At 49.1% G+C, this 26282-nt stretch overlaps 1 protein-coding gene across 3 annotated transcripts in view; it reads right to left on the bottom strand.

Moving 5' to 3' along the window:
• Positions 1 to 26282, bottom strand: part of SPTB (spectrin beta, erythrocytic) — a 121511-nt gene that overhangs the window by 39373 nt on the left and 55856 nt on the right. For all 3 annotated transcript variants that reach the window (XM_034992856.1, XM_034992858.1, XM_034992857.1), the window contains exons 2-10: positions 23770 to 23968; positions 6883 to 7034; positions 5512 to 5685; positions 4241 to 4332; positions 3776 to 3856; positions 3357 to 3472; positions 2817 to 2929; positions 1850 to 2037; positions 132 to 249 (exon numbers count right to left, since the gene is read on the bottom strand). In XM_034992856.1, the coding sequence (XP_034848747.1) occupies positions 132 to 249; positions 1850 to 2037; positions 2817 to 2929; positions 3357 to 3472; positions 3776 to 3856; positions 4241 to 4332; positions 5512 to 5685; positions 6883 to 7034; positions 23770 to 23917 (1182 nt within the window). In that variant the 5' untranslated portion in view covers positions 23918 to 23968. The remainder of the gene's footprint in view (positions 1 to 131; positions 250 to 1849; positions 2038 to 2816; positions 2930 to 3356; positions 3473 to 3775; positions 3857 to 4240; positions 4333 to 5511; positions 5686 to 6882; positions 7035 to 23769; positions 23969 to 26282) is intronic.

The following is a 26282-nucleotide window of genomic DNA, read 5'->3' as shown; positions in this document are numbered from 1 at the left end:
CAGCATGTGTAGTTAGTTAATAGCACAACAGCAAGTGGCTTGGTTTAACCCTGTCCAGTAACCATTTTCTGCCCCCTTGTCAGAAACCCAGCCAACCCGCTGGCTATGTATAATGGAAAACACTGCGGTACCCGGTTGATGTCAGACACCAGCTTCCCGTCGTGAGGGGTATACACTTTCTGATTGTTGGCTCTCATCCGGGACTGGATGGTAAAAAGTAGGACTTCCAGATTCCCCTTCTCCTGGAACCTGTTGTGAAAGCAGAGGTAGGGAGATCAGTGTCGAGGTCTCCATTGCCAATTTTTTTGCTTAAGTCAACATGGAAGCCTGGCATTTGGAGCTTGGATAGTGAAACATATTCTCCTTAAAAACAAAAGGTAAAGAGGATATCTAGGTCAACTTACCTGTTAAAACATCTATCATACTCACCAACTGTGATCTACTAGGGGTGAGTCTTTAAAATACAAACCAGAAAAAACACAACAGTCACCAGTGTTTGCTTATCATCTGCTTCCACAGGGGAATGGCTAACTGGAGCATTCTAGTAATTCCTGCAGATACCAAGAGTTTTACCAGTAGACACAAAGAAAGCTCTTCCCTGTTCTGCGAATGACGAAGGCTCTGACTAGCTCTTTAGTCAGTTTTTTATTGACGAGCCACGAACACCTTAGAAGTAGCATTATTCACGTAGGAACATATTGTACTGAAAGCAACCTTCACCTGAGTACTAATGAGCCAGCCCTCCAGACAAGTCCTAAAGGGCCGCTGCTTCTGCGGGGAGAGGAAAGACTGCGCTCCAGGAAGAGAGCAGGTGTAGATGAGAACTGGCAGCAGGGTGACCATCTAGAGCCCGGGGGCTCAGCTCAAGGGAACTGCATACTTTTACATTTCCGCATGGACACCGGTATCTACCTACTTCTTCATCCTCCACGTAGCAGCCAAAGATGGGCTGTCAACCAGGTCCCCACCCTGAGGCCAGCCTGACAGAGCTGACCACTCACAGTTGTTTAAAGAGGGCTGGGGCCCAGAGCACCATCCACTCAGCCAAGAGATAGCACCCCTGTGGTGCTCGGCTTGAGAAAAGCCCAGGGGAGGTTATCTGTACTGAATTTAGGACTTTAAAAGTGGGTTAGTGTCAGGCCAGAAATGCGATACTTGTTTATAGTACATTCTAGACTCTGTGTCTCACCTTTCCCTGTTTGAGAGTCATGAATGAAGAGTGTGGGAGGTGAGGGGGAGGAACAAGGCTGAGGGTACCACCAATGAGCCAGAGATCTGTTTCTGAAGAGCTGGACAGGCTAAGGGCAGGTGAGCCGGAATGCGCCCTCTCTTTGTGCGTCCAAGCGTGCATGTTTCTGTTGGTGTGTCTGTACGCGCATGCACACGCATGGGTGTGGTCGTGCAGATGTGTGCGCACATGTGCACAGAGCCTGCACACACGGGGTGAAGCAGAGGTCCTGAGAGGTCCCCAAATGCTCTGCTGGTGAGCAGCGACAGATGGGAGAGAAACAGGATGTACCTGATGATCAACAAGACCCCATACAGAGAGCTCTGGCGCTGAGAATACAGAGGTCATTACCAGACGACAAACGCACGGCTCAGTGCACAGAGGAGAGAGAAACTTTCCAGTACTTTCTCTGGTTACTCATCAATGCCCCTTTCCTGCAGGCTGATGGCTTGGGAGCAGGAACGCAAGGTGGGGGTGAAGGAGATGACAGAGGTGAAGCTCTCTGGCCTCTAGGTTATTATACCTCCTGGAGGTACTTCTCAAGGCCCAGCGCCTGGCTCTACCTTTGGCAGTCAGTGTCCCAGCCACGGATGCCCAGCCTCCCAGAGCCCAGGCCCTTACTTAGGGGGCTTCTCCACGGTGCGGTAGGTGCTGAAGGCCTGTAGCTGCTGCTGGACGCCTGCCAGGGAGTTGGCAAACTTGCGGCTGTTCAGGACGGCGACGGTCTGCTCGATCCAGGTGAGCAGCTCTGAGGCCAGCCCACTGTACTTCTCAATCATCTTCTCGGTCTCAATGGCGTGGTCAATGACCTAGGGAATCACTTCATTACTTGTCCTTATCAGAAGAGCAATGACACCAACGAGGCCCCCGGCGGGGACCACAGGGAAGGCGGTCCCCCTCTCCAGCCCTGGAGAGTCCCACGGTGGGTTTGTTCCCTGAGCCCAAAAGCAGTGCTAAGGCAGGAGGAGTGGACTGGAAGTGGACTGGCAACATTAGCAGGGAGCTAGCTCTGCTAGGGTGCAGGGGCAGCTCCACCCTCCCCCTAAGCCTATAAACACTGGTAAGCTTGTTGTGCCAGGACATCAGCCGCTAGAAGGGCCGAGGTCTTGTTTATTTTAAAATGCATTATTAGGAATCCAGGGCTTCTAGGCACTGCCTTTGCTAACCACCAGGCACACAAGGACGAATGAGAAATGGTCTCTACCCTTGGGGAGCTGTGGACCAGCAGGGGAAAGGCATCTGGCAGGAGGGTCTGTACAGTGGGATGGGTTCCTGATCCACCACAGAGTGAAGAGGCCCAGAACCACAACAGACCAACACATAAAAGCCCATCATATCCCGTGTAAATGTTCATGAGATGGGGAACAGGGGCGAGGACATTGGTCAGGACAGACCATCAACTTGTTTTGGAATTGAGCTTGGGAACCATTAACGCGGCAGTGCTTGGCTTCAGAGGAAGTTGGTGGGGGGTGATCTGTCTCCCCCACCTGCAACTGGGGCCCAGACTCAGAGCTCTCAGGATGGAAAAGGAGGATCACAGTGTGGCGAACAGGGAAATGAGGTGACACTCTGTGAAAGAGCTCTGTACCTTGCCTACGCGCTTGCCCTCCACCGCGAGCACCTTCATCTTGGAGAAGTAGTGGTAAAATGCCACCACATAGGTAATGATGGATTTCTCATCAGGGTTTTCCGTGAAGACATCTGCAAGGGGAAAGAGTGCATGCTCAGGACCCAGCTGGAAGCTGGAACTGTCAGGCTCAGAGGGTTTATCTCCCTGTTCCTCCAGCATGAAATTCAACTCCAGGCACCAAGAGACAACCAGAGGGGTGAGAATGAAAGAGTGCGATTTTCGCAAGAGGATGAAATCCATATTTGGACCACAAAGGGAGTGAAAGGAGTGAAAAAGAAGGATCCAGAGACTACAAATGGGTGAGGGTCAGGAACCGTCTTGGATCTGAAGAGCAGGCCCAGAGCAGAGCGCTGGCCCGGCCACTGGCCCCTCGCTGTGTCCGCGACTGGCCCGGCACTGGGCCTAGACTCCTCTCAGTGTCCTGTCAGTCTGGGGCTCCCTCCGGCAGGAACGCTACCTCCCTCACAGCAGCGAAGGGCTGGAGCAGGTGCAGCTCACCTTCGGGGTCGAGGAGCGGGATGATGCCCAGCTGACGCTCAGCTACCTTGAATGCATGCTCTAGGTTGTGCCGCGCGTTCGAGTCCTTCAGCTTATCAAAGTCGATCAGGTCAGGCCTGGGGACAAGGCCAGACTGCTAAAAGGCGGTGGCCGCAGCATCCCCCACCTACAGGGCAGCCCCAGCACGAAGCAAAGACACTGGACAGATAGCTGGGCAGAAGTGAAAGGAGGAGACAGAAAGCAGGGGAGGGGCAGCGGTGAGCACCAGAACGTGGGGAAGGGGCAGAGGGCATGCCTGGAATTTCAGGGAGGCAGAGAAGCTGCGGGTGAGAGAAGGCTTAAACAGGGACCTACACGTTGTGCGCGATGTATCCCAACAGCCCAGGGGTTCTGCCCTCAGCCCTCCCCATTCTGCTTACCGGTGCTTATGTATCAGGGCGTTAAAGGCCAGGCCGTCCTTCCAGCTGGAGGTGAAGTTGGTGACATTGACCTGGGGGTAGCTGCATCCAAGAGAAACATCAAGACCTAAGAAACAGATTATTTTGGGGTCCCCAAAAGTGTATGAACTGAAGGACCAATACACAGGAGAGAAATGGATCTGTCCCTTCTTGAGCCCCTTCAGCAACAGACGAACAGGTTCCTCCATAAGGTGGGCCCAAGAGACTCGCACACCCAACAGACACCACGGTCCGACCCAGGCAACTCTGGAAAGGAATCCCGAATTCCAGGCCTCCCAGAATCAGGTCCGGATACATCTTGCATTGGTTATGCCGAAGCTGCTATAGTTCTGGGCGATGGCATGTGTGTCCCTTGGCTGTGGCAGTACGTGGGGGAAGGAGGAGGGGAGTGGGGACCGGAGCAGTGAATGGGTTCCCAGGACATACCCTGCTGTCTTCATCTGACACCACAACAGTAGCGCATCCTTGGCAGAGCGCGTCTCACGACCTTCTTGAGTTTGCACGACAATGTCCTGAATCTAGGGGTGCGGGAACGAGAGAGGGAGAAACGAGATTTGCATCTGGCTCCGTGCCTTCCTGCTCTCCCTGGGAAGCTCCCTCCCGCTCTCTTCCTTCTTCGCCATCCATCTGCCTCGCCGGCCCTGCAACACAACCAGAGTGCAAGGCCCTGGGTCCCCATGGCCTGTTTCCCCGCCTTAGTCAGCTATAACGGGCCAGGGATGGCCTCCTCATGTCAGAGGAGACAGCCCTAACTTGATAACTAATGGGATAGTGAGAATAAACAAGATGCCCCAAATCCTCCTCTGAGGAACAATGCCCTGCAAGGGACAACATGAATATTGAAAGGTATTCTGTTTTGATTAGTAGTGCCTCTTTTCATTCTTCCCAATTCTGTGGTCAATACTGTTTCATTGTCCACACCCACAGAGTGAAATTGGATCCCCAACACCCCTCGGATGAGATCTTCAATCTGTGAGCTGTGTGCTATCTTCTTTCTCCTTGCCCTCCCTGACCTCAGGCCTAGATTCTTCTTTTTTTTTTAAGATTTTATTTTTTTGTCAGAGAGAAAGGGAGAGAGAGACCGAGAGAGAGCACAAGCCGGGGGAGAGGCTGGCAGAGGGAGAAGCGGCTCCCCATGTAGTGAAGAGCCCGACGTGGGGCTCGATCCCAGAACCCTGGGATCATGGCCTGAGCCGAAGGCAGCTGCCCAACTGACTGAGCCACTCAGGCATCCCGGGACTAGATTCTTCCTGTCCCCAAGCCAGCCGGTGGAAGGCCCCGCTTTCCTTCCCTTGCACTTTCTAAATTCCCTTTACAAATAACGGACCTTGAATTTCAGGGTGGGAAGAAAAAAGTTTCTGATTGAAAAACTTAATATAGATCTTCTGTATTGTTTTTGCAACTTCTGAATCAAACAATTTTAAAAAACCCAAAAAGTTACACATTGGGGGAAAGTGACAAAAGCAGATCTCCCAGCCAGACCTCACCCCAGCTACTAATTTCTATCTTCTCCCTCAAAAGACTACTGTTGACTGAATGGCTCACCCTGAGCTTCAGCAATTAGTGCAGAGGATGGTCACTTCTTCCTATAAACACTGCCCCATAGGACAGGTTTCTAGCCTCCCAGAATGTGCACAAATACACTTCATTCGCCTTCCTGGCCCAGGGAGGCTCCCTCTGCTCCCCCAGGAACCCACCTGGAAGCGAAGGATGATGGTCCAGATGAGGCCCAGGACCAGGCGGTGGTTGCCATCCACGATGTCATGGGAGCCCATGTTTTCCAGGTGCACACGCTGCTCCTTGAGGAACTGTAGGGCCTTGTCCACATTCTCCAGGCAGTGGATGCGCATCTTCCCCTTCGTGGGCTTTGGCTGAGGGATGGCATTGGCCCCATGGGCATGGAGGGACCTCACAGTCACCCCAGAGGTGATTGCAGCCTGGATCAACTCCTGTCATCAGCATCCACCCTCCACCCTCCCGGCCAACCTCCAACTCTCAGGTTCACTCCTTGACACTTTTCAATCCATCCTTTCTGCAAAGTTCAGATGCTCCCCTTTCCTTGGGTACCCAGAGCTCTGTAATTGGGCTGCTTCGGTACTATTCCTGGGTTGGAACAAAGACTTCTGAGGGGGTAATAAATGCCGTTCAAAAGCACTGACACAACAAATAGTTAATTGAGCACTTATTACATGCCAGGCACAGTTCTAAGAACTATTAACTGCCGGTGGTAAGAGTGGCTTTTTGTTTGGGGAATTGATAACGGGGGCCATCCCACCATCCAGCCTCCTCCCTCCCCACCTCTGAATGGCTCCAGCCAAAACTTAAGGGGACCACCACCGAGAAGTAACCACATCATGTGAAGGGTTCCCAGTGGTAACTCCTTCTATAAGAGGCAGCAGCCTGGAGTTGAAAAAGCCAGTGGAAGAATGTGGTACGTTTTCATTCAAACCCCGAGGATCTTAGTACCTCATCAGGTACAGGTATCATTTTATACTTAGGGGAAACAAGGAAAAGAAGTTCCTGACTGACAGACCCAAGGTTATGATGGAAGTGACTGAGCAAAACTTGAACCTTAATCTGGTTCTCCCTCAGAGACAACATTACTGCCAGGTGGGTCACAATGGAGCGGGCCTATACTACATTTCCACTTGTAAGAGTGATAGGACACACAGGAAAATATCTTCCATGCTCTTCTCTTGGTTCCAAGAAGGATGTCAATTTCTCCAGCTGGGTAACAAAATCCATCTTAGCCTGCGTGAGGAGGCGGAGGGTGGGTCCACTGCAGGCCAGCCACAGATGCCTTGCCCCCCAGTGGAGGAATCAAGAGCTCTGCATGGCTTCTGGGAGAAGCATGAAGAGGTGGGAATGGCCAAGAGGCAATACATTCTGACAAGAGGTCAGACAACTCAGTAAGCCACACGGACATCTCACATCAGTAAGTAATGAAACCTCCCAAAAGAAGAGGGAGAAACCTCGAAGGCCATGAGAACTGGAAACATCCCCAGTCATGTCTTTTCTAAAGAGGGGGCACAACACCAGCCACAGGGTTCGGGGAAAGGGGCTTTTACCAGCATCTCTCCAGAGAGCACCTCCAGCAGCTTGATGAGCATCCGCCCATCCCGCAGGTCCTTGTAGAGGTCAGTGATGCGGCAGGGCACGCGAGCCAGGTTCGAGTTCACCCATTTCGTGAAGGTCTTCTTCTGAACAACTTCCCGCTCATCTGAGTGGGGAGAGGAGTCTTGGGTGAGGTGCCCAAGGTTAGCAGTGTCAATGTGCAACGGGCTGAAGGGTTTTCTCTTAATTCCAGGGTCCCCTGTCTCTCCTTGTCAGGGGAGGTGGATGTGTCTATCCCACTCCCTTCCTAGGAACATTTGGGATCAGGCTGTAGCCTTGGGCGACATGGGTCCATGTGCCGTGACTGGGACAATGAAGAGATAAATTCCACCACCACATTCTAAGCACGATGGCTATGCACCCCTCATTCAGCCACCTGTTTCCTGTGCCTGACAGAATGCTGTCCCGCTGTAGCGGCGAGCTCGGATTTCAATGCCAGGGTCACCCATCTACCCATCCAACCAATATTCCCTCTGCCTAGAATGGTCTCTCTTGCCCTTCCCCTCTCCAGCCCCCTCCACCCAACTCCTATTTGTCTGGTAGGAGTCAGAGCTTCTCTGAAAAGCTTTTCCTGACCCCTTGGCGAGGTTAGGCCTCCCCGTGCGTGCCCTCATCCCTGCATATGCATTTCTTATTAAGATCTCGCTTCACATTCATAAGAGTTGAAAGCCCATCTCTCCTGCAAGAGTGTAGGTATCTCCAGCCTAGCGAAGTCTTGTCTGGTTCACTTCTATATCCCTAAGGCCCAGAGCCTGGTATACAGTAAGCGCTCCAGAGCTGTATTGTAGTCGATTGCACATTTATTCAGCTCCTGTTGGTGGCAGGCTTGGGCTAGGTCTGATAATTCATAAAAGTAAAACCAACTGCCTGCCCTCAAGGAGCTCCTGGTAGGCAGAGAAGAATGATGAGCAAGGCAAGGGGAATGTGTGATCCACATGAGGTTAGGGATAAGGGAGGCTTGGGTTGGGGGCTAGCCATTGCGTTATGCTGGATCTCTCACCCCCAGAATGGCAGGCAGGGGTTCTCCATCTTCAGACCTGAGAAGCTGACATGACATCCCCACTCTAAATCAGCACCAGCCCAAAGCAGGCTTCTCACCCATGCTGTCCCAGCTCAGGAGAGGTACCTCTTCGCATCTCTGTAAGTTAGATGCTGGTAACCTGTCCAGTTAGGGCTGGGAGGCTTGAACAAGATGCCGGACAGAGGGCGAAAACTAGGATGGCAGAATGAGTGGGGGAGGGGTGGAAGGTAAAGCGAGAGCGAGGAGAGTGGCAGAAAAGAGAAACAAAGGGAGAGAAGAGGGGAGGAGGGGTGAACTCTTGTTCTGCTGGCTTCAGTGAAGAGTTTGTGGCAAGAGGCTGCAGGCAGTCTGGTGCAGGAGCTGACCTGGCAGTGGGGCTGGGCCTCTGGCCACAGAGGATCCCTGGGGAGGGCGTGTGGGGGGTCGGGCACAGCGAGGGCAGACTCAGAGCAGCCCAGCCAGGAGGGATGCCAGCGCCTTGGGAGCAGACTAAATGTCCGCTCGGCCGAGCCCAAACCGTGGCAGGGTTGGCTTGTTGAATTATTAAATACCTGACTGAACAACAACAAAAAGAGGAGCCCAACAGCGTGGGCTCAAGGGTATAATTTTTCGCGGTTCCTGAGGCGCACAGCGTCAGATGCTTCCTATTGCACTGCTATTTTGGTGTTAGGAACTCAGACACTTTATTCACTTCTTCATTCATTCAGCCAATGTTTACTGTATAACGGAGAGGTGCCAGGCTCTGGGGGGAGGTGGGACTCAAGGACAGGAAAGACAGTCCTCTCCTTGAGGCAGACACACTCTATTATAAAGAAGACGAGCCCTGGTGTCCCATAGAAAGACTTCAATGGCAGCCATCTAAATAAGACTTCCACAAAGAGGAAAAATGCCACTACTCTCTAAGTCTCACATATAAAATTAAAATGGCAATCCATTCAACCTGGACCTCTGGGCAGAGTTTCAGGGGAAAAACTCTCCTTACTTACTCTTTTGTTGGCAACAAATTAAACCACTTTCCTGATTTCAAGGACTGTTCAGTAAAATGTAACTGAAGATTCAATGATGCACTGGCATTTATTCTGGGGCATGTCTGGATTCAGCAGAGCCAGCCACAACCCCATGGTGCCTTCCCTAGAAACTAGGTCTGTTTAAAGAAGGCGTTAGCTCTTCCAACTGATTGTGGAGCTTTGACCAAGGGGCTGAAAGTTTTAGCCCCTCTAGAGATCAGTGTATCAAAAACCTAAAGTGCTTTCTTCCTTTCTCCTTTTCCTGTTTTTAAGAATCCAAAAATTTCATTACACAGGTGCTGAAACCCTTTTATTTGTGCTTGACAAAGGGTAAGGAAGTGCTTTTAGCTGGGGATGTGGGATTTAATTCTTGGCTGCTGGCCTGGCACACAGACTGGTACTGATGTGTCCTAACTGACCCTTAGACCTCCCCAGTTTTCAACACACAAATGAAGCCTCCTGGACCCCAAAATGTTGGGGCCACAGTTTAGAGCTCAGGGAGGCAGCTTCCTGGCTGCCTTTTACTTGGAGGCTAGGGTGAAATTGCCCAGAATCCCCAGCACCCGAAACATTCTGCAGTGTAGAGACACGGGAAAGATTCTGAGAAGCTAATGATGAGCCTGAGGAGAGAAAAGGCCCAGGGGTGGGAATTAATTTCCATTAGCTGTTTGCTCTGGCTGTCCCACATCGGCATGCGCAGCACATTCACTCCGAGCATGGCCCAGGCGCTCATCCGGAGCCTTCCAAGTGCAGGAGAGGCGGGTGGTCCAGGGCCAGCTGGGGTGGGAACCCGGCTGGTGGGGACAGGCTGGGGCAGTGGCCATGCATGGGGCTTGCTATCCCCAGGGAACCTGGGCCAGCTTGCGGTGACCCTCTGTGGAATGGAGGCTCAGCAAGGTCCGGCTAGGGGTCAGATCTTATTTCCAGACTCCTAACCCTGCCAGTGCAGGAAAAGGGAGCAAATCCACCAGCATGGCTCAACTCAAAGCCAGAGCCTCGGAAAACCCTGGTGCTTCTGCTGCCCTCAAGCTTAGGGCATCTCCATTCCTGCCTGTTCTTCTTCCTCTTTCTTTCCTTCCCAGGCTGTGGCCATCCTCAGTCCTCCCCTACATGTCAGGGCTTCTCCTAGAAAACTCACCCTCTTCTCTGAAGAGCCAGCTAGAATAAGTGTCTGGATATTGTCACTGGGTGCTCTTCCTTTTACACTCCTTTTCAAAGGTTTGGTTTGAGGTCAAATAAACCCACAATACCAAAACTCAAATATTTAGCTACTAGTAAGTGAGTTTATACACGGAAAGTGTTCAGAACAGTGCCTGGCACGCAGAAAGCTAGCTGTAAACGTCCTCATCACTGTTAACATCACTACTACTGCGATTACAACATGTAGGGCCCTGTCCTGGATGCTGTGCGGGGCACAAGGCAGGCTCCCTCTCCTCAAGAGGCTCATGATCTCATTGAGGAAACAAGACAAAAACCCACAAGCAGTTAATTTTGCAACCACACAAGAGCTAAAAGGCAGTTCATTTTAATAACACAAAAGCTGTCACAAGGTGATACTGGATTAATTACCAGATAAATGGTCATGGGCCAAAGAGGAAAGAGGTCATTTCTAATTGGAATAGTCAAGCGGTAGGTGGTGGTGGTGGGTGGGGGTGGTCTCATGAAGAAAACCACTTTGGACAAGCAGAGGAGGAGGGGAGCCAGGGAGGCAAGACGTTCCCAGACAGAGAGGCATGGAAGGATGGAGCTTTTTCGGGGGCCACTGGGTAGCTACAGGTAAGCAGAAATCATGTGGAAAATAGGTTTTTAGCTGAATATGGAAAGCCCTGAATGAAAGGCTAAGTTTAGATTTAATCCTAGAGGCAAAAGATACCACTGAAGGGATGGCAGGATCTTTTTCTGAAATACTAGTTCATAAGGCCCTCAGTGATAATTAAAAAAAAAAAAAAACTGTTTCAGGGGCGCCTGGGTGGCTCAGTCGTTAAGCGTCTGCCTTCGGCTCAGGTCACGGTCCCAGAGTCCTGGGATCGAGCCCCGCATCGGGCTCCCTGCTTGGTGAGAAGCCTGCTTCTCCCTCTCCCACTCCCCCTGCTTGTGTTCCCTCTCTCACTGTCTCTCTCTGTCAAATAAATAAATAAAATCTTAAAAAAAAAACCAACCCAAAAAACAGTGTTTCAGCTTAAAAAGAAGTGTGTAAAACCTACATAAAGAAAACCTGAAAAGGCCCCTGAGGCATACAAAAGATTTGAACATGTGTGTAGAAAGGCACATCCGAATCTTGAATAGGAAAACTCAATATCACAAAGTTGTCAGTTTACCCTAAATTAATCTATATATTGAATATTATTTTAGCTATATTTAAATTCTATAATTTGGGGAAAACTAGAGAAGCTATGAGAAATTCATTGGGAAAACAAAAATAGCTAGGAAAATTCCTAAAGAAGAGTAACAGACCTTCCCAAGTGCTTTTTCTATCAGATAGTAAAGCACAGCATAAAGGTACAATGATAAAACTTGTGCTACTAGATAGAATATGAATAGACACATTGATGGAACAGAAATAGTTCCAAGCACAGATAGGCATTTGATATCTGATAGACATGGTATTTCAGATATAAAGGGGAAAGAAGGATTATTGGATAAAAGGTGTGGACAAAACTAGATGCCATCCAGGAAAAATTAACTTAAATATATACCTCATGGTCCAGGATAATTTCATTTGGATAAAAACTGAAATGTAAAAATGAAACCATAAAAATACCAAAACAAATCATGGTTGAATGTATTTTTTTAATAATGCTGGTATAGGACACAAAATTCAAAAGGCATAAAATAAAATATTGAAAAGTTCAACTACATTAAAAAAAAACTTCAGGCAAAATTTCTGCTCCTCTTAATTAAAATTAAAAAACAACACAAAAAACTTGTGTGGGTTAGAATACTGTAAGCAAAGTCAAACAAATGACTAAAGATATTTGTAACTTATATCACAAAGAGCCAATTCACTTAGGATATAAGGAACATATACAAATTAATGAGGAAAAGGACCCACAATCCAATAGCAAAATGGACATATGTATGTGAACAAAAAGTTAACAAAAAAACTGTAAAATCTCTTAAATGTGTAGAAAATTGTCCAAGCTATTCATAGAAGTACAAATTAAAAGTATAAACATATACAAAAATTTTAATAAATGGTCCTTAATTAGTCTGAGCACATTAATCATAAAAGACATTTTTGAGACAACTGGGGAAATTTGAATATTAAGTGGGTATTAGGTTATATTAGAGTTGATGTTAATTTTATTCAGTCTGCATTTTTGCCAGCACATAGCTTTAAGCTAGGGGTAAAGCTTGGTGTAATAGTGGTATTATGGTTAGGTGGGAAATGTTCTTGTTTTTCAGAGGTACATATTAAAGTATTAGGGGTAAAATGTGACAATCTTCAATTTACTTTAAAAATACTTCAAACCCCCTAAATGGACAAGCAAATATGGCAAAAAGTGAACAGCTGTTAAGTCGAGGTGATGATTCATTATACTTTTATCTGTATTTTTTTTGTATGTTTGAAATTTTTCATATTAAAAGCCAAAAAGTACAATGACAGTACATCAAGACACTGTTTCACTTATCGGGTGGGCACAGATGGAAAGTCTGATAAAATACAGTGTTTGGTTAAGGGTGTGGGGAAAGAAAACATTCATATGTTGCTAGAGAAGGTATAAGAAACAATATTGCCAAGAATGGTCAGAATTATATATTCAGTAATTCCACTTCTAGGAATATGTCCTACAGATAAACTCATACATTGGGAAATAATCGATATATAAGTTTATTCATTGCATTTTTAAAAAGAGACAAAGACTGGAAGCAATGAAAATGTTCACCAATAGGAGACTGGTTAAATTAAAACTGTATGTCCATACACTGGAATACTTAATTGCTATTAAAAAAATGAGGTTGTTTATGTATTAATATCAATAAAACAATCTTCAATATATCTTGGGTGGGGGGAAAGCACATTATAGAACAATGTATAGTAAAAAAAAAAAAAAGCTGGGAGAAATAATATAGACCATTTGGTAATATATGCATCAAATATTCCTGGAAAGTTACATGAGAAACTGATAACACTGGTTATGGGAAAAGAATTGGGTATCTGGGGGGACCAAGGTGGGAATAAAACTATTTTATGCATCTTTTGAGTGTTACCCACTGGATGTACATATTATTTATTCAATAGAGAAATACATTTTCCTTTTCTTTTTTCTTCACTATTTTGTTTATTTATTTGACAGAAAGACACAGTGAGAGAGGGAACACAAGCAAGGGGAGTGGGAGAGGGCGAAGCAGGCTACCCGCGGAGCAGAGCGCTCGATGTGAGGCTCGATCCCAGGACCCTGGGATCATGACCTGAGCCGAAGGCAGACGCTTAACGACTGAGCCACTCAGGTGCCCCCCCATTTTTCCTTTTCTAAAGAAAATATTAAACTGTTTTTTCTCCTCCTCTCTCCAAGATAGCCCAGTTGCCTTGTGTCTTGCCTCAGAACTTTTCACCAGACAAAAATCACAAGCATGGTTAACCAGCTGAGCCACAAGAGAGGGGGAAGGGAGAGAGGGAGAAGGTTTACGAGGTGAGGAACACCCCCCCCACCTCCTGAGAACAGAGCCCAGGAGGGAGAGTTTCCCTCTGCCTCCCTGACCACCACAGAGCTACTCTCTGAGGTCTGGCCCTCTGAATATCCCCAACGGTTGTTTTAAAGCACTCAGCTCTCCTCCTGGGGTCAAGGCTCTTTCCCTCTCCTGTGTGATGCCTTCTCTAGGCTTCCTCTCGGCTCTTCCTTCAACTTCCCTCCCCCCTTGGCCACAGCACACCTGTCACTGGCCCCACCTACTGCGGTACCTGCTTCACTTCCTGACATCATGGGCATCTGGCAAGTTTGTTTTCAGAAGTCCCAGGTGGGGCTGTTTTAAAATAGAAGCTTTATTACATATTGGCTGTTCTTAAGTCAAATGGTAAGGTTGAAACATCTACCTTAATCACCCAGGTCTAGGTCCATCTAGTCATTCCTGCCATAGCTTCCTATAAAATTCCTTGAGTGCTTCATCTCTCTCCCTCTTTTGTCTGTTAAAAATCTGCTCTCACTATGGACTCTGAGAGACAAACAGGGTTTTAGAGGGGAGGGGGGAAGGGGGATGGGTTAGCCCGGTGATGGGTATTAAGGAGGGCACGTACTGCATGGAGCACTGGGTGTTATATGAAAACAATGGATCGTGGATCACTACACCAAAAACCAATGATGTATTGTATGATGACTAACATAACATAATAAAATTTAAAAAAAAATCTGCTCTCAAGAATAGAGAATAGCAACCTAAGTATTCAAAACAGGATTATATGATCATTTTGGTACTTATAAAGATATTAATAAGGTTGTAGAAGACCTTTCAGTGGCAAGAAAGGATATTAGAATACATTTTAAGGGAAAGTTCAGATTATAAAATTATATGCATAATAGGACCCCGGTTTTATAATTTTTAAAATCCATTTAAAAATGAAAGCTTCAGCTGGATGTTGTTACAGCTGAGCGGTAACACTGTGGGTGACTTTTCTTTTTGCTTATCTATAGTTTCTAAAATTGCTGCAATGAACATGTATTCCTTTCATAATAAGAAACAACAGATGTCATGGAGAAAAATAGGATATAAAGCTCATAAACCCTGAGGAATAAATGATTGATGAAAAGTTACAGAGGTTTTTTGTTTTTGTTTTTTTGAGGAAGCCTGCATTTTTACCAGCACCCAGGCCTAAGGTATGGGTAAGGCTGGGTGGTCAGAAAGAAAAGAGGGAGAAGAGGCACCATGCAAGGCCCATGGACCACTAGCCTGGGCCTGAAGCCAATCATTTAACGTTGAGCCCTTTGTAGGTTTACAGCTTCAGATCTCTCTCCTTCTCATGCCAGGAAGCCAAGAGCTTTGGGAACCTGAGTGAGTGATACTTGAACTCCCATGAACTTGTGACAAACCTCGAAGATACAGACGGCAATCCTATAAAGCCGAGCGGAGGGGCAGATCCTCAGGGACACATCATAAACGGTGTTGGTAGTACAAATTTTACCCTATAGTTTGTTTGGAGAGGAACTTTTCTTTCAGCCAACCAACTTTCATAACACTAGTATTGTGAAAGGCTAGAACAGGATTCCCCCACCTACAAGACCTAAAATCTAGCTAGGGTTGATTCTGAGAGAGAACTCTAGGATGCTTATTACATATGTGCAAAGGCAAGAATACAGCACATAAGACTGACTTTAAAAGTGAGCAGAGCTGGACACTAAGATGCTGGTTAACTAGACTGGTGTACAGTAATACAAAGGAAGACCATATGGCCATGAAAATTATAATCTGCGTGTTTACAGACATGAAAAGATATTCACGGGGTGCCTGGGTGGCTCAGTTGTTAAGCGTCTGCCTTCGTCCCCACATCGGGCTCCCTGCTCAGCAGGAAGCCTGCTTCTCCCTCTCCCACTCCCCCTGCTTGTGTTCCCTCTCTCACTGGGTCTCTTTCTGTCAAATAAATAAAATCTTAAAAAAAAAAAAAAGATTCACAGTATACTGCTCAGTGAGAAGAATTCTAAGATTATAATATTATAGATAATGTTTAAATATTTACACACTTTACACATAGTCATGTATTTATAGGCATTAAAATATCTGTATGGATCATTAACAATGTCCCTAGTTTTCCCTTTTTTATCTATTTTTCTATACTAAATACATATTTTTGGGAAATAAAAATGTTTAAAGATATAGAAGTATTCATCCTATTGTTTTTAAAATAAAATAGGGTCTTTACATATAGTAGGAAAAGAAAGCAAGTTATTATATCCAGTTTAGAGTTTTAAAAAATGTTTCTGAAGAAGGTTAATTTGGATGTGAGGTTCGAAGATGATCATGGTTTTAGAATGGCAGGGAAGGAAGGGGGGGGTCTTGTTCAAAGGCCTCAAGGTAGACACTGGCAAATGTGTGTGTGTGTGTGCATGCGTGTGCACGTACACGTGTGCACGGACAGGGGGTGAGGGTGAGACCCAGAGCAAAGAATCTGAAGGACAGTCTAGGGAATTTGAACCTTATACTCCAGGTAAAGAAAAGCCTGGAGGTCTTTTTTTTTTTTTTAAGATTTTATTTATTTATTTGACAGAAAGAGAGAGCGAGCGAGCGCACAAGCAGGGGGAGCTGCAGGCAGAGGGAGAGGGAGAAGCAGGCCCCGCCTTCCCCCGAACAGGGAGCCCGATGCGGGGCTTGATCCCAGGACCCTGGGATCTGAAGGCAGACACTTAACAACTGAGCCACCCAGGCGCCCCTGGAGGTTCTTAAGTGAAGCAACACCTCACTAAAAATTTGTTGGAGGACAATGCTTCTAAGTGCCCTGTGGAAATGGGACTGGGTGAGGAGAGGCCAGGGCACCAGCTGGGAGGCAGCTGCAGAAGTCTCTGCTTGAGGTGCCACGGCCCCAACTGACACGTGACCTGTGGAAACGAAATGGCCAGAGCTGAGCGGGACAAGGCGGAGCAAGGGTCGGCTGGCCCGCAGATGCTAGCATTCAGAGGCTGTAAGACGGAAGGAGAAAGGGAAGGAAAATGGGGAGGGGTGTCCTGGGTGGGATGCAAAGGAGGAGATAACGCAGGTCTGAAGGGCATTCAAGAAAGCCCACGTGCGGTTGCCCTAAAGGCACTGGGATGATTTTAAGTCCCTGGGATTCTGTCCTGGCGCTTCCTGCTGGGCAGCCTCCCGCATCTATGAAGGGGCGTGGTGATAGCTCTCCCCTGCTTACTTCAGAGTGGGTAGGGGCCAGTGAGATCATCTGGATAAAGAGCCCTGAGACCACTCAGCAGCTGTGTGAGCACCAAGCACTGTCATGCATGCAGGTGGTGGCTGTAAGGAGAGATGACACTCCTTGAGAACATGAGGCCACGGAAGTCGAGATGGTCCAGGACTCGGTTTCAGCCTAGCCTTTAGTGAACCAAGAGAATTTCTGGGGAATCTACTGATTTCCTAAAAAGGACTGATTATTCCCTTTCCCTAAGCCAGGAACCGAAGCTCCAGGCTTCAGGGTTGAGGCATGTGGTCAGCGCTACTCTAACAGGTGGTTTCTTCCCGGGCGGCCAGAGCTGGAAAGTCTTTGTGCATCATCTGGCTCAAGCCCCTTGTTTTCCAGGTGAGGAGCAGAAAAATGACTTGGCCAAGGTCACCTAACTCGGGAAAGCCCATGATGGCTGCAAGAGCAGAAGGATGACAATGTGAGGATGGGCCACTTCTCCCTGTCTATGGCCCCTAAGCTGGCTCGCGCTGCCATCTTCCCAGACTTTTGCCCAGCCTCCCCATGACCTGCTCCCCCCACTGAAGTCAGGGATGTTTAACAACCCAAATGTAAGCATGCCACTTCCCTGCAAGAGCCCTTTGATGGCTGTAGGAGTGGCTCCGTCCTTCATCCTGAGAGCCTCCAGCTCTCCCTGCTGCAGGCTCCCACCCTTTGGTCCTTTGACCAAGCCACTCCTTTGCAAATAGTCTCCTCAGTAAACTCCTCAGCCACCTTTCTGAGTTGCCGGCTGCTTCCTGCCAGGACCCTGAAGATACCCATGGCCTGTGAGGCCCCTGTGATGCAGCTCCTGCCTGCCCCTCCCATCTCCACCCCTCCTTCCCCATGCACTCACTCCAACAAGCCCACTCCTCCTTGGGTGAGTTATAGGCCGTAGGTTATGTTAGAAACTTGTAGTTCTCAGTAAATCTTTATGGAATTCATCCTAATCCGTCATCATGAACATATGTCTACATGTACAGAGACACACGTGTGATTATTTGATCTACTTCCTTCTCACTGGACTGTAAAATGAGATCCCCTGTTGATCCGGTTTCCAGAGTCTGAAGGCCAAAGGGTTTAGAGACAAAATGCTCCCAGAGACTCAGCTGCTACCAGCTTCCCTGTCATTCTCTCTCAGTGACACAATAAAAAGTGAAAATGAGCAACCGCTACAGATGTTTGGAAACAAACACCACTCCTGGCGCCTCTTCAGCCTGGCAGCATGCAGGGGGTGCCCAGGTGGAGGAGGGGGAAGCGGATACCAGCTGCCTGGGAACCGTCAGGCCGTCAAGGTCTAGGGTCACGGCCTGCCCTTGGGAACGAAGCGGACAGCCCACAGGAATGTCCCAAAGATGGAGGAGGCTATTACCGTGGCTCACTCAGACTGCACGGCATGGGGAGGGAAGAGTCTTATTATTAACCTCGGCGTATTAATATTTGAAAACAATCTTCACAATGATAGATAGCAGTCACCCAGAAATGGGGACAGCCTTGGTTCTGCAAAGCATTCTCAGAGGAAGAACAGCTTTTCTGGAGAGGGGAGGGAAGCCAGTGGGAGAAGGTGTTATGTCCTGGGCCAGGGAGACTGCCCCGGACCTCACAGCAAGGGGGTGCCGGAGGAGGGGGGGGACGAGGCTGGCCTCTCATGGATTTGTCTGCACCAGTCACCAGCAGGTTTATCTGAGCAGTGGCGTCTCAGGAAAGGAGGGGAAACTCACAATGGCTGACCTCCCAGAAAAAGCTGCTGAGCCAATTATTTTTTCTTCTGACGGTATACTAAAATGATTGCTGATGATTATACATATTTCTATGAATAGTATATTTTCCCAAAATATAGTCTCTCCATAGAACTCCAACTCATGTTTTGAAATCTGAGAAGAAAACATTTTTAAAACCCCTCATTAATGACACCATCTTTGTTCTCACAGGTAGCTTAAGAGAGACATTCAGACCATTAACACCTGATGCCTTGGTCTCCAGCAGCTGTATGTGAACTTGTCAACTTAATAGGCTGCCAAGAAGCTGCTGAATCCCTGTGCCTGTGCTCCACCCCCCTCCGCACACACACACTGTGGTGAAATCCTGCTCTCTGAAAGGCATCATTCACCCTCTGGACACAAAGCCCTTCTCAGGCAACGGGGGCACCTCTGGGGCACCTGGGATCATTGTGATCCTGGTGCAGGTGGGGAAGAGGCCCAGGGAAAGGTCATGCATTACCTTTGGCTACCAAAGTCAGGAAGAAGCCCATACCACCCTCTTTCTATGGAGTTTCCAGGGAGCCAACATGGGTGGGCAGGGAGCAGCGGGGTCTGAGGGCCATTGTCCTAAGGCTCTGATGGACTATCTGCCAGGCACAGAACTTAACCTTGGGGCCTGGGCAAAGTGGGTCTGGAAGACGTTCAAGGTTCAAAGTGGCAGCAACTCTGTGCAGAGCAAGGGACACAGCCCGCTGTGCACCTGCTGCCCTGTTGTGTTCTCTGAATTGTCCTCAACCAACCTCACCACGTGACCTCACCTCCTATCTAATAAGGAGGCTACAAAGACAGAATGCAGAAAGGAAAAGCATCTCTAGTTTGAAACATCACTTGGATTCTGATTTAAAGGCAAAACCAGAGTGGGCTACACCAATTTGTGCCCTTTGTTTGAAAAGGATGACTGTGTTCAATAGGCCGCAGATGAGGACGAAGGGCATGTTGGGCTCTCTCCTTCTCACAGATCATCACAAGAGGCCCTGGACTGCTCTCTGTACTGCAACCTTCCAGGCGCCTCTGTGCTCTGAGGAGCTGGAAATCCTGCAGTGGGTGGCACTTGGGATGCCCAGATGCCAATCTGAGTGTGTGGGCAAGGAGGGGGGAGGCTGATGCACAAGGTTTCTCTTTTGGGGGGAACCTTTCTGTTGCATTCCTCCTCTCCCACGTGGGCCACATCCACCCTGAGGCAGTGTCCTCACCTGAATCAGTGGGGTGCCCAGCCAGGTGTGAAGGGACAGGCAGGCAGGCAGAGGCCGCCTCTGGGATGAGGGGAGAGCACAGAGGACGGGCTTTTCTGGCTGGTAAATTCCCTGCAGCCTGCTGTGCCTCATCCCTCATCCAGACAGCCACAAATGTTTACCGAATGGCTCCCAGGATGAAAAGGGGGAAGGACAGGAAATGGGGAGTGAGTAGAAATGAGGGTGGCTCTAGGAAACACTGGAAGCCTTTCTACTGAGACGTGAAGGCTGGAACCTCTTGGGGGGGGGTGTTGCAGAACTTGAGCTTCTCAACTGCTCCCCTTCCCCTAATCTTTCAAAAAAGTAGGAAGGTGCTAGAGGCAGTCATCAAAGCAGAGAACAATCCCTGTTCAGGCAGAAGCCTCAGGGCTACCCAGCACTTAACCTCATGAGGTGCTGTCAGCTTTAAGATGCTGATGCTGAGAGCTAACATCTGCCCAGGGACCTACTAGGCAAATATTCCTGCTGGACCCACCACCCCTCCCCTGGGCACTGCTAAGGTCAAATCCATCCCCGTACATTCCCTTCTGCAGCATTTTCTTGCCCACCTCCCCCTTCATTTCAGTCAGGGTGATCCACAGTGTCAAATCCAGTGATTCATTTGGACAGAGGTCAGGTATTTGTATATCACTGTGGCAGTTTCCACACGGAATAACCAGATGGCTTGTTTATTTCAGTCCAGGGAGCAAGAGCTAGGAATGGTCTGAAAGGCAGAATAGGGAGTATTTCCTTTGGAACTGAGAGGAAGTTGACTTAAGAGGCAGAAAAAAATGGAGTCCAGTTAACCAACTGCAAGTCTTCTAACCACAGGTCACTAAGTGGAGAAGGACCAGAAAAGCTGACACATGAGGAAGAACATCTAACAAGCCTCATCATCCTTTGGTTTCTTGGGCCTTCTGGGTCACCTGGCTGATGGCAGAGACATGGCTGGGCAGCCTTAAAAGAGAAAGATCTACAAAGCATGGGGCCTCATCCCTTTGTGTACTGGGTCTCTGGGGACTGAGCCAAGAGCTCCAAGCACAAGCATTAGCAGAATTTTCCCTGGTCCCTGGCTCCTTCTTCCAATCCAGGCCTTCTAAGACAAAGGAGGGTGGGGTTAAGAAGGAAGAAACAGGCCAAGATAACTGGGACAATGACTGAGCTAATGATCCTGAATGTCTGAAGTTAAGAGAAAGGACAGAAAGATATTACTAAGATTTCCTGTAAATACTAACATTCACCTAGTATTTTATTACTAATAAAAAACTTCCATAAACTTTATCTTACTTGACCTTCACAACACCCTTGGGAAAGTACTACCATCCACATTTTATAAAACAGAAAATTGATTCAATTCCCTTCATGGCAGTAGCATTTGAGGTGGAACCTGGGTCTTGTGACATTTTTCTCCTCATCTCAAGACCTTCAATTTCAGAAAGAAAAGGCCAAACCAATCTCTCCAACCTTGCCATATACACCTACAAAGCAGATGACTGCCATCTTGTAAGAAACACAGGACTGAACGCCTTCCTTGCCAGAATGCTCTTAGGCGTGAGGGAGTGGCTGAAATGAGAGGAACCAGAGGCACTTCCGATTCCTCAGCCTCTGTGGAAACACTGACCCCTGCCTAGGCTGCGAAGGCACCCCCGAAGATAATACGGAAGAGAAAAAGGTCAAGAAAACTGGTGGAGCCTGACAGCCCCTTTCTCTGCTCTGTCTACCCACCAGAACGGGTTCATCTGACCTCTCTACTTTGGACCCTTCCAAAGCTTTGGCTTCTCCCACAGGTCACTCAGAGTGGATTCTCAGGAAAGTCAGTAGACTGCTTAGGGCTGTTTGTTTTTCAAAATCCTGAACGGACCCCAAATTCCCAAACTGCCATGGTTACCTGTTGGTCAGATGGGTCTAGATCATTAAGGTCCAGGCATGTAGTTCTATACTCCGTGGTGCCCCACCTGGGGGGTGGGGCATACAGATTCTCTGTAGATGAGCAGCAACCTCTTGGTGAGACACAGGCAAGGCGGGTGGAGGCTCTTTCCCCATCAACCTGATCAACTTACTTTCACCAGGTTCCCAACCTGCTCATCAGACCTTGCTGCCATTCACACTGTCCAACCGGATGACATGTCCCGCCTGCGTGTCACCCTTCACTTCCGAGAGCATTCTCCACACACGAGTCGCTGATTCTCCTTGCGCCTCCTCCTTTGCTCTCTCGTTGCCATTTAATTATGTGACTTTCCTATGGTTCTTCTCTAATTCTACTTGTGCTAATTAATTATGAACATCCTTCATTTTCCCTAATAGATCATAAACTTCTTAGAGCCAGATACTATGTTGAATTCATCTCTGTGGTTTCTTCTCCATTTTCATGTCTGGTCAGGGGTTTTACCTTTACACATAGTAGGAGTATAATAAATCACTGTTAAAATGGAATTTACCTTGGTTTCTTAAAAAACAGGGTATCTGTGAAACATATCAAAGGATCCCTGCACAAAAGACAGTCCCATTCCTTGTACTGTCCTTTGACAAGACTTTTGGAATCCCTCTCCCCCTCTATCACCAGGGTCACTGCAGTCAGGCTCATTTGGCTCTGAGATCTAAAGACGGTAAAACCAGACTGGCAAAGACAAGCGTTCCTAGTCTGCTTATTTAAAGAGGTTAAGATTATATAAGCAAAGCAAGGGATTGGTGCTGTTATCTGTCCTCAAGGAAAACCAAGGAAGGACTTTTTAAGGGTAGGGAATGGGGAGGAGGGGATGAAGGAAGAAGAAAGGGAGTTTCCTACAAAGAACAAGGACACAAAAGCTGATGGCTGAGCCCTGAATGGATTCTCCATCATGACAAGGGAATGAGACACCCCATTTCTTTTACAGAATGGGAAACCCAGATACTCCTAAGATGAAAGGCCATTATGGTCCCAGAGGGGCCGAGGGCCCTGCTCATGACTCAAGGTCAGCTGGAGACTGAGGCATCTGGGAGCACAGTGGAGGGACAGAAGGTAGAAGAGTACTACCAGGAACTTCGGATAGGGCCACTGAGTGATGGGCACTGGGAGAATCGCTCTAGAAAGTGCCTGTGGGAGAGGCTGGGTCCTTCTTACAAAGTGAAGATGGGGACAACTGATGATGGGGAAACAAATCTGATTTGGGTTCATGACTGGTGGAGCAGGTGATGGAATCTACCCCCAGCCCTTCTACACACACAATACCCCACAGAACTCAAACTTCCCTTATTGGCCAAGGACTTCGTGCCAGAGCATAGCTACCCTTGGCCAGGATCCAGGGAGGCAATGGTCTCAGGGGTTGGTAGGAAAAAAATCCCAAGAATCAGATCTCAGCCAGCAGGGTGGAGGAGAAACCATTTCTGCTGGATATTTAAGTGCGCTCTCTCTCTCTCTCTCTCTCTCTCACACACACACACACACACACACAGAGAAATCGATTATGAACCTGCTAAGTAAAAATCTAATTCCAGTTTAAGGATAAGAGGTTTAGTCCAGAAAATCCAGCTTCCTGAGCCACTGTGGGGAAGATGTTATCTGTTCTCAATTTCCTATCAAATCAGTCTTTTCTTTTGGGACCACAGCGAGGATGATGATAATTTCTCTATCTCTGCCTAGGGGACTGAGGTGCATCATGAAGCCCCATGCACCCCTACCTGGCCGGCCAGCCCCTCAGACACTCCTTCACCCAGACTTTCTCTTCGCTCTTTGGCCACAGGTCATTCAGGACAGAGGCAGAGGGCAGGGCCTCGCTGGCACCGCCTCCCACCTGGGACGAGGTGAGGGATGCTCGGGAGCAGAGGCTCCCTGAGCCTGTGCTCCCTCCCAGCAGGGCCAGGTCTCTCGAAGCCACACAACCGTGTCTCCATCATGTCCCTGCCAGGGCTCTCGCCAGTGCACACGGAAGACTGACCACCGGCAGGGAGGGGACTGAAGCTTGGGACTGTGAGACCAGCTCCTCTAGCCCCCAGAGCCCCCAATGGTACCTGCCAAGGCCTTGATCCGGGACCTCTCAAACAGCCTGGCTGAGCTGTTGTCATTATCCAGCTCATCGTCCGGGGCAGCCCAGCGGGCATTGATCCGGCTGTACGGTGGCTGGTTGCCCACGTTTTCAAACTCCGTGGCCGATGTCATGTCAGCAGGCTCTCAGCAGTTTCGCCTGCCTCAGTCTTCATGGAAGGGTCCCTGGGGGGACAGCAACACAGTCAGAGGGTTAACTCCCCTCCCTTGGACTTCTTCTCAGGGGAAACTTACTCGGAGCATCCAACGGGGTAGGTCCTTGCAGGAGTGGCACACCCTGCCAGCTGTCGGGCCATGCTGCCCCCCTTCCCCGGGGTCCCTGGGTTAGAAAATATTGCAGCGGCAGCCGCAGCGGCAGCCCCAGGAAGGGCAACAGTGGCAGCAAGGATGGAGAGCTGCATGCAGAAGGGGTTGGGACGGCCAGCAGGTGGAGACGTCAGTCGCAGCAAGCCCGCTTCCTCCAAACCTGCAGCCACCACAGCTGCGGGAGCTCCGGAGGCATCGGGGAGAGGGGCGGCTCTTCTGGGAGCCAGGGGACTGGGCAGGGCGGGCGATGGCGTGGGGGCTCGGGGGGCATGGGCAGAAGAGCAGCTCCGCCCTTTGGACTGGGGCCAGGACCAAACCTGGACGGGAGGTGGGGGCAGGAAGGAGAGGTGAGAAGCTGGAAGTTGGCGGAGTCCCACTCAAACGTGAATCAGTGGGGAGAGAGACGAACGTGAGACGCCACGGATGCCACCAGCCCTGGCAGCTGCGCTGGGGAAAGTGGGCTCCTCTCGGGGGCTGCCCAACATCCCTTCCAGGGCTTTCCCAGCAGCACATATTTACAAAGCTGAGCTCTTGGTTTTGTCTTCTCTGAAATGCAGCCAGGTACGTGGACAAGGTCTTCTGTTGAATCCCCAGTCAGCCCAAGGAGCCCAGATGACCTGCTGTCCTGTCAGGCTCATCAGTGTGATGTGGGGGTGGTGGTGAGGGGATCTCATGGATGGTGGAGCCACGTGTGTTCATCTGTGCAATGCACGTGAGCACTGTGTTCTCACTCGCCTGTCATTTATATTTGCTCATTCATCCGTGATTACTTCAAATATGTACCGAAGCCCAGCCAGAGGGCAGGCACTGTGCTAGGCAGTTAGGAGTAAGACAGGAAGGGCCCTGTCCTCATAGAGTTTACACTCTGGCAGCAAGACACCCAATTAAATAAGCAGCTCCAGTAAGGTATGGTGTGTGCCACCGCTGGGAAAGAACGAGGAATGGTGGCGGACTCATGGCCGGGGCGGGGTGTCAGGGGAGGGAAGTGTAAGCTGGTTCCTAAAGGGAGCCTAGAGGCATTCTGTGAGGGGATAAAGAGCAGGTAGAGAGTTCTGAAGGTGAGAGAGAACATGGCAAAATTTCGGAACCTGACAATGTTACTAGAGGGTGAGGGCAAGGTCAGGGAGAAAAGGGGGACAGGAGCTCGAGATGCAGGGCTAGGTCTTGAATGTCTTGGGCCTTTGGAAAATGACTAGCTTTTCTTCAGCCTTAATTTCCTCACCAATACCTTCCTTTTAGGCATCTCCCCAGGAAGCTAAAGGGATTCGGGAGATCAAGTCCGTAAGAGTCAACAGGGAGCCCAGAGTCTTGGATCCAACAGAACAAAAGGGGGTGGAGGTGGGGAGGCCATGAGGCAGCAAAATGACAAGTGGGGACAACCAGTGAGCTGTGAGGTAAACCACTCCCTCCATGAATGTGCACACACACACACCACAACACACACACGTGCACTGACATCCCACACAGACACATACATCTAACACACACACTCACACACCCAAACAGGCATAAGTTTGAAGAAATGATACAAGCTCACCAATCCAAGTGTAAACGCAGGGCTGTCGCCCTTATTTTTCAGACACAGAATCACTTCAGACTCCTTTTTCCCCAGGCTGATTAATCAATCCCACCACATCCCTTTGAGGTAAGACAGGAGCCAGAATTATCCATCTTAATTGCACAAGGAAGAAAACCAAGGCCTCACATTGGATGAGGCCTCCCCAAGGTCATCTAGGGAATTCTTGCTATAGCTAGGGCTAAAGGCCAAGCCGTAGCCCATTTATTCCCCTCTACTAGGCAGATTTTAGGGAAGCAGATTAGATTTAGGAGGGAGAACACAGCACATGGGGACAGAGGGCATTCTGCAGCTTCCAGGACCCGGCAAAGGTGTTTGCTTCTCAGCGAAGGGGAGGCGGAGGGTGGGGAAGCCAGTCATCACCCCACAATGCCAGGCCAGTGCCCAAGAACACCCTCATCCCTTAGATAGCCTGTCGTCTTCTACAAATGGACACACGACTTCCAGGGCTGAGATTTCTCACTCAACTGGTTGGGCAAAGAGCTGGGAAGGACACCCTCCTCCCCATGCTCCCCCCAGCTTCCCTGAAGGGGAGCTACTGCTGGCTCCCAGCTCTGGGCAGGAGACAGACTGACAGCCTGACCACCTCCTGCTGGG

The sequence above is a fragment of the Mirounga leonina genome, unplaced genomic scaffold (genome assembly GCF_011800145.1).
Source record: "Mirounga leonina isolate KUSES-001 unplaced genomic scaffold, KU_Mleo_1.0 Mir_82, whole genome shotgun sequence".
Taxonomy (NCBI): domain Eukaryota; kingdom Metazoa; phylum Chordata; class Mammalia; order Carnivora; family Phocidae; genus Mirounga; species Mirounga leonina.
This window is presented reverse-complemented; position numbering and strand designations above follow the sequence as displayed.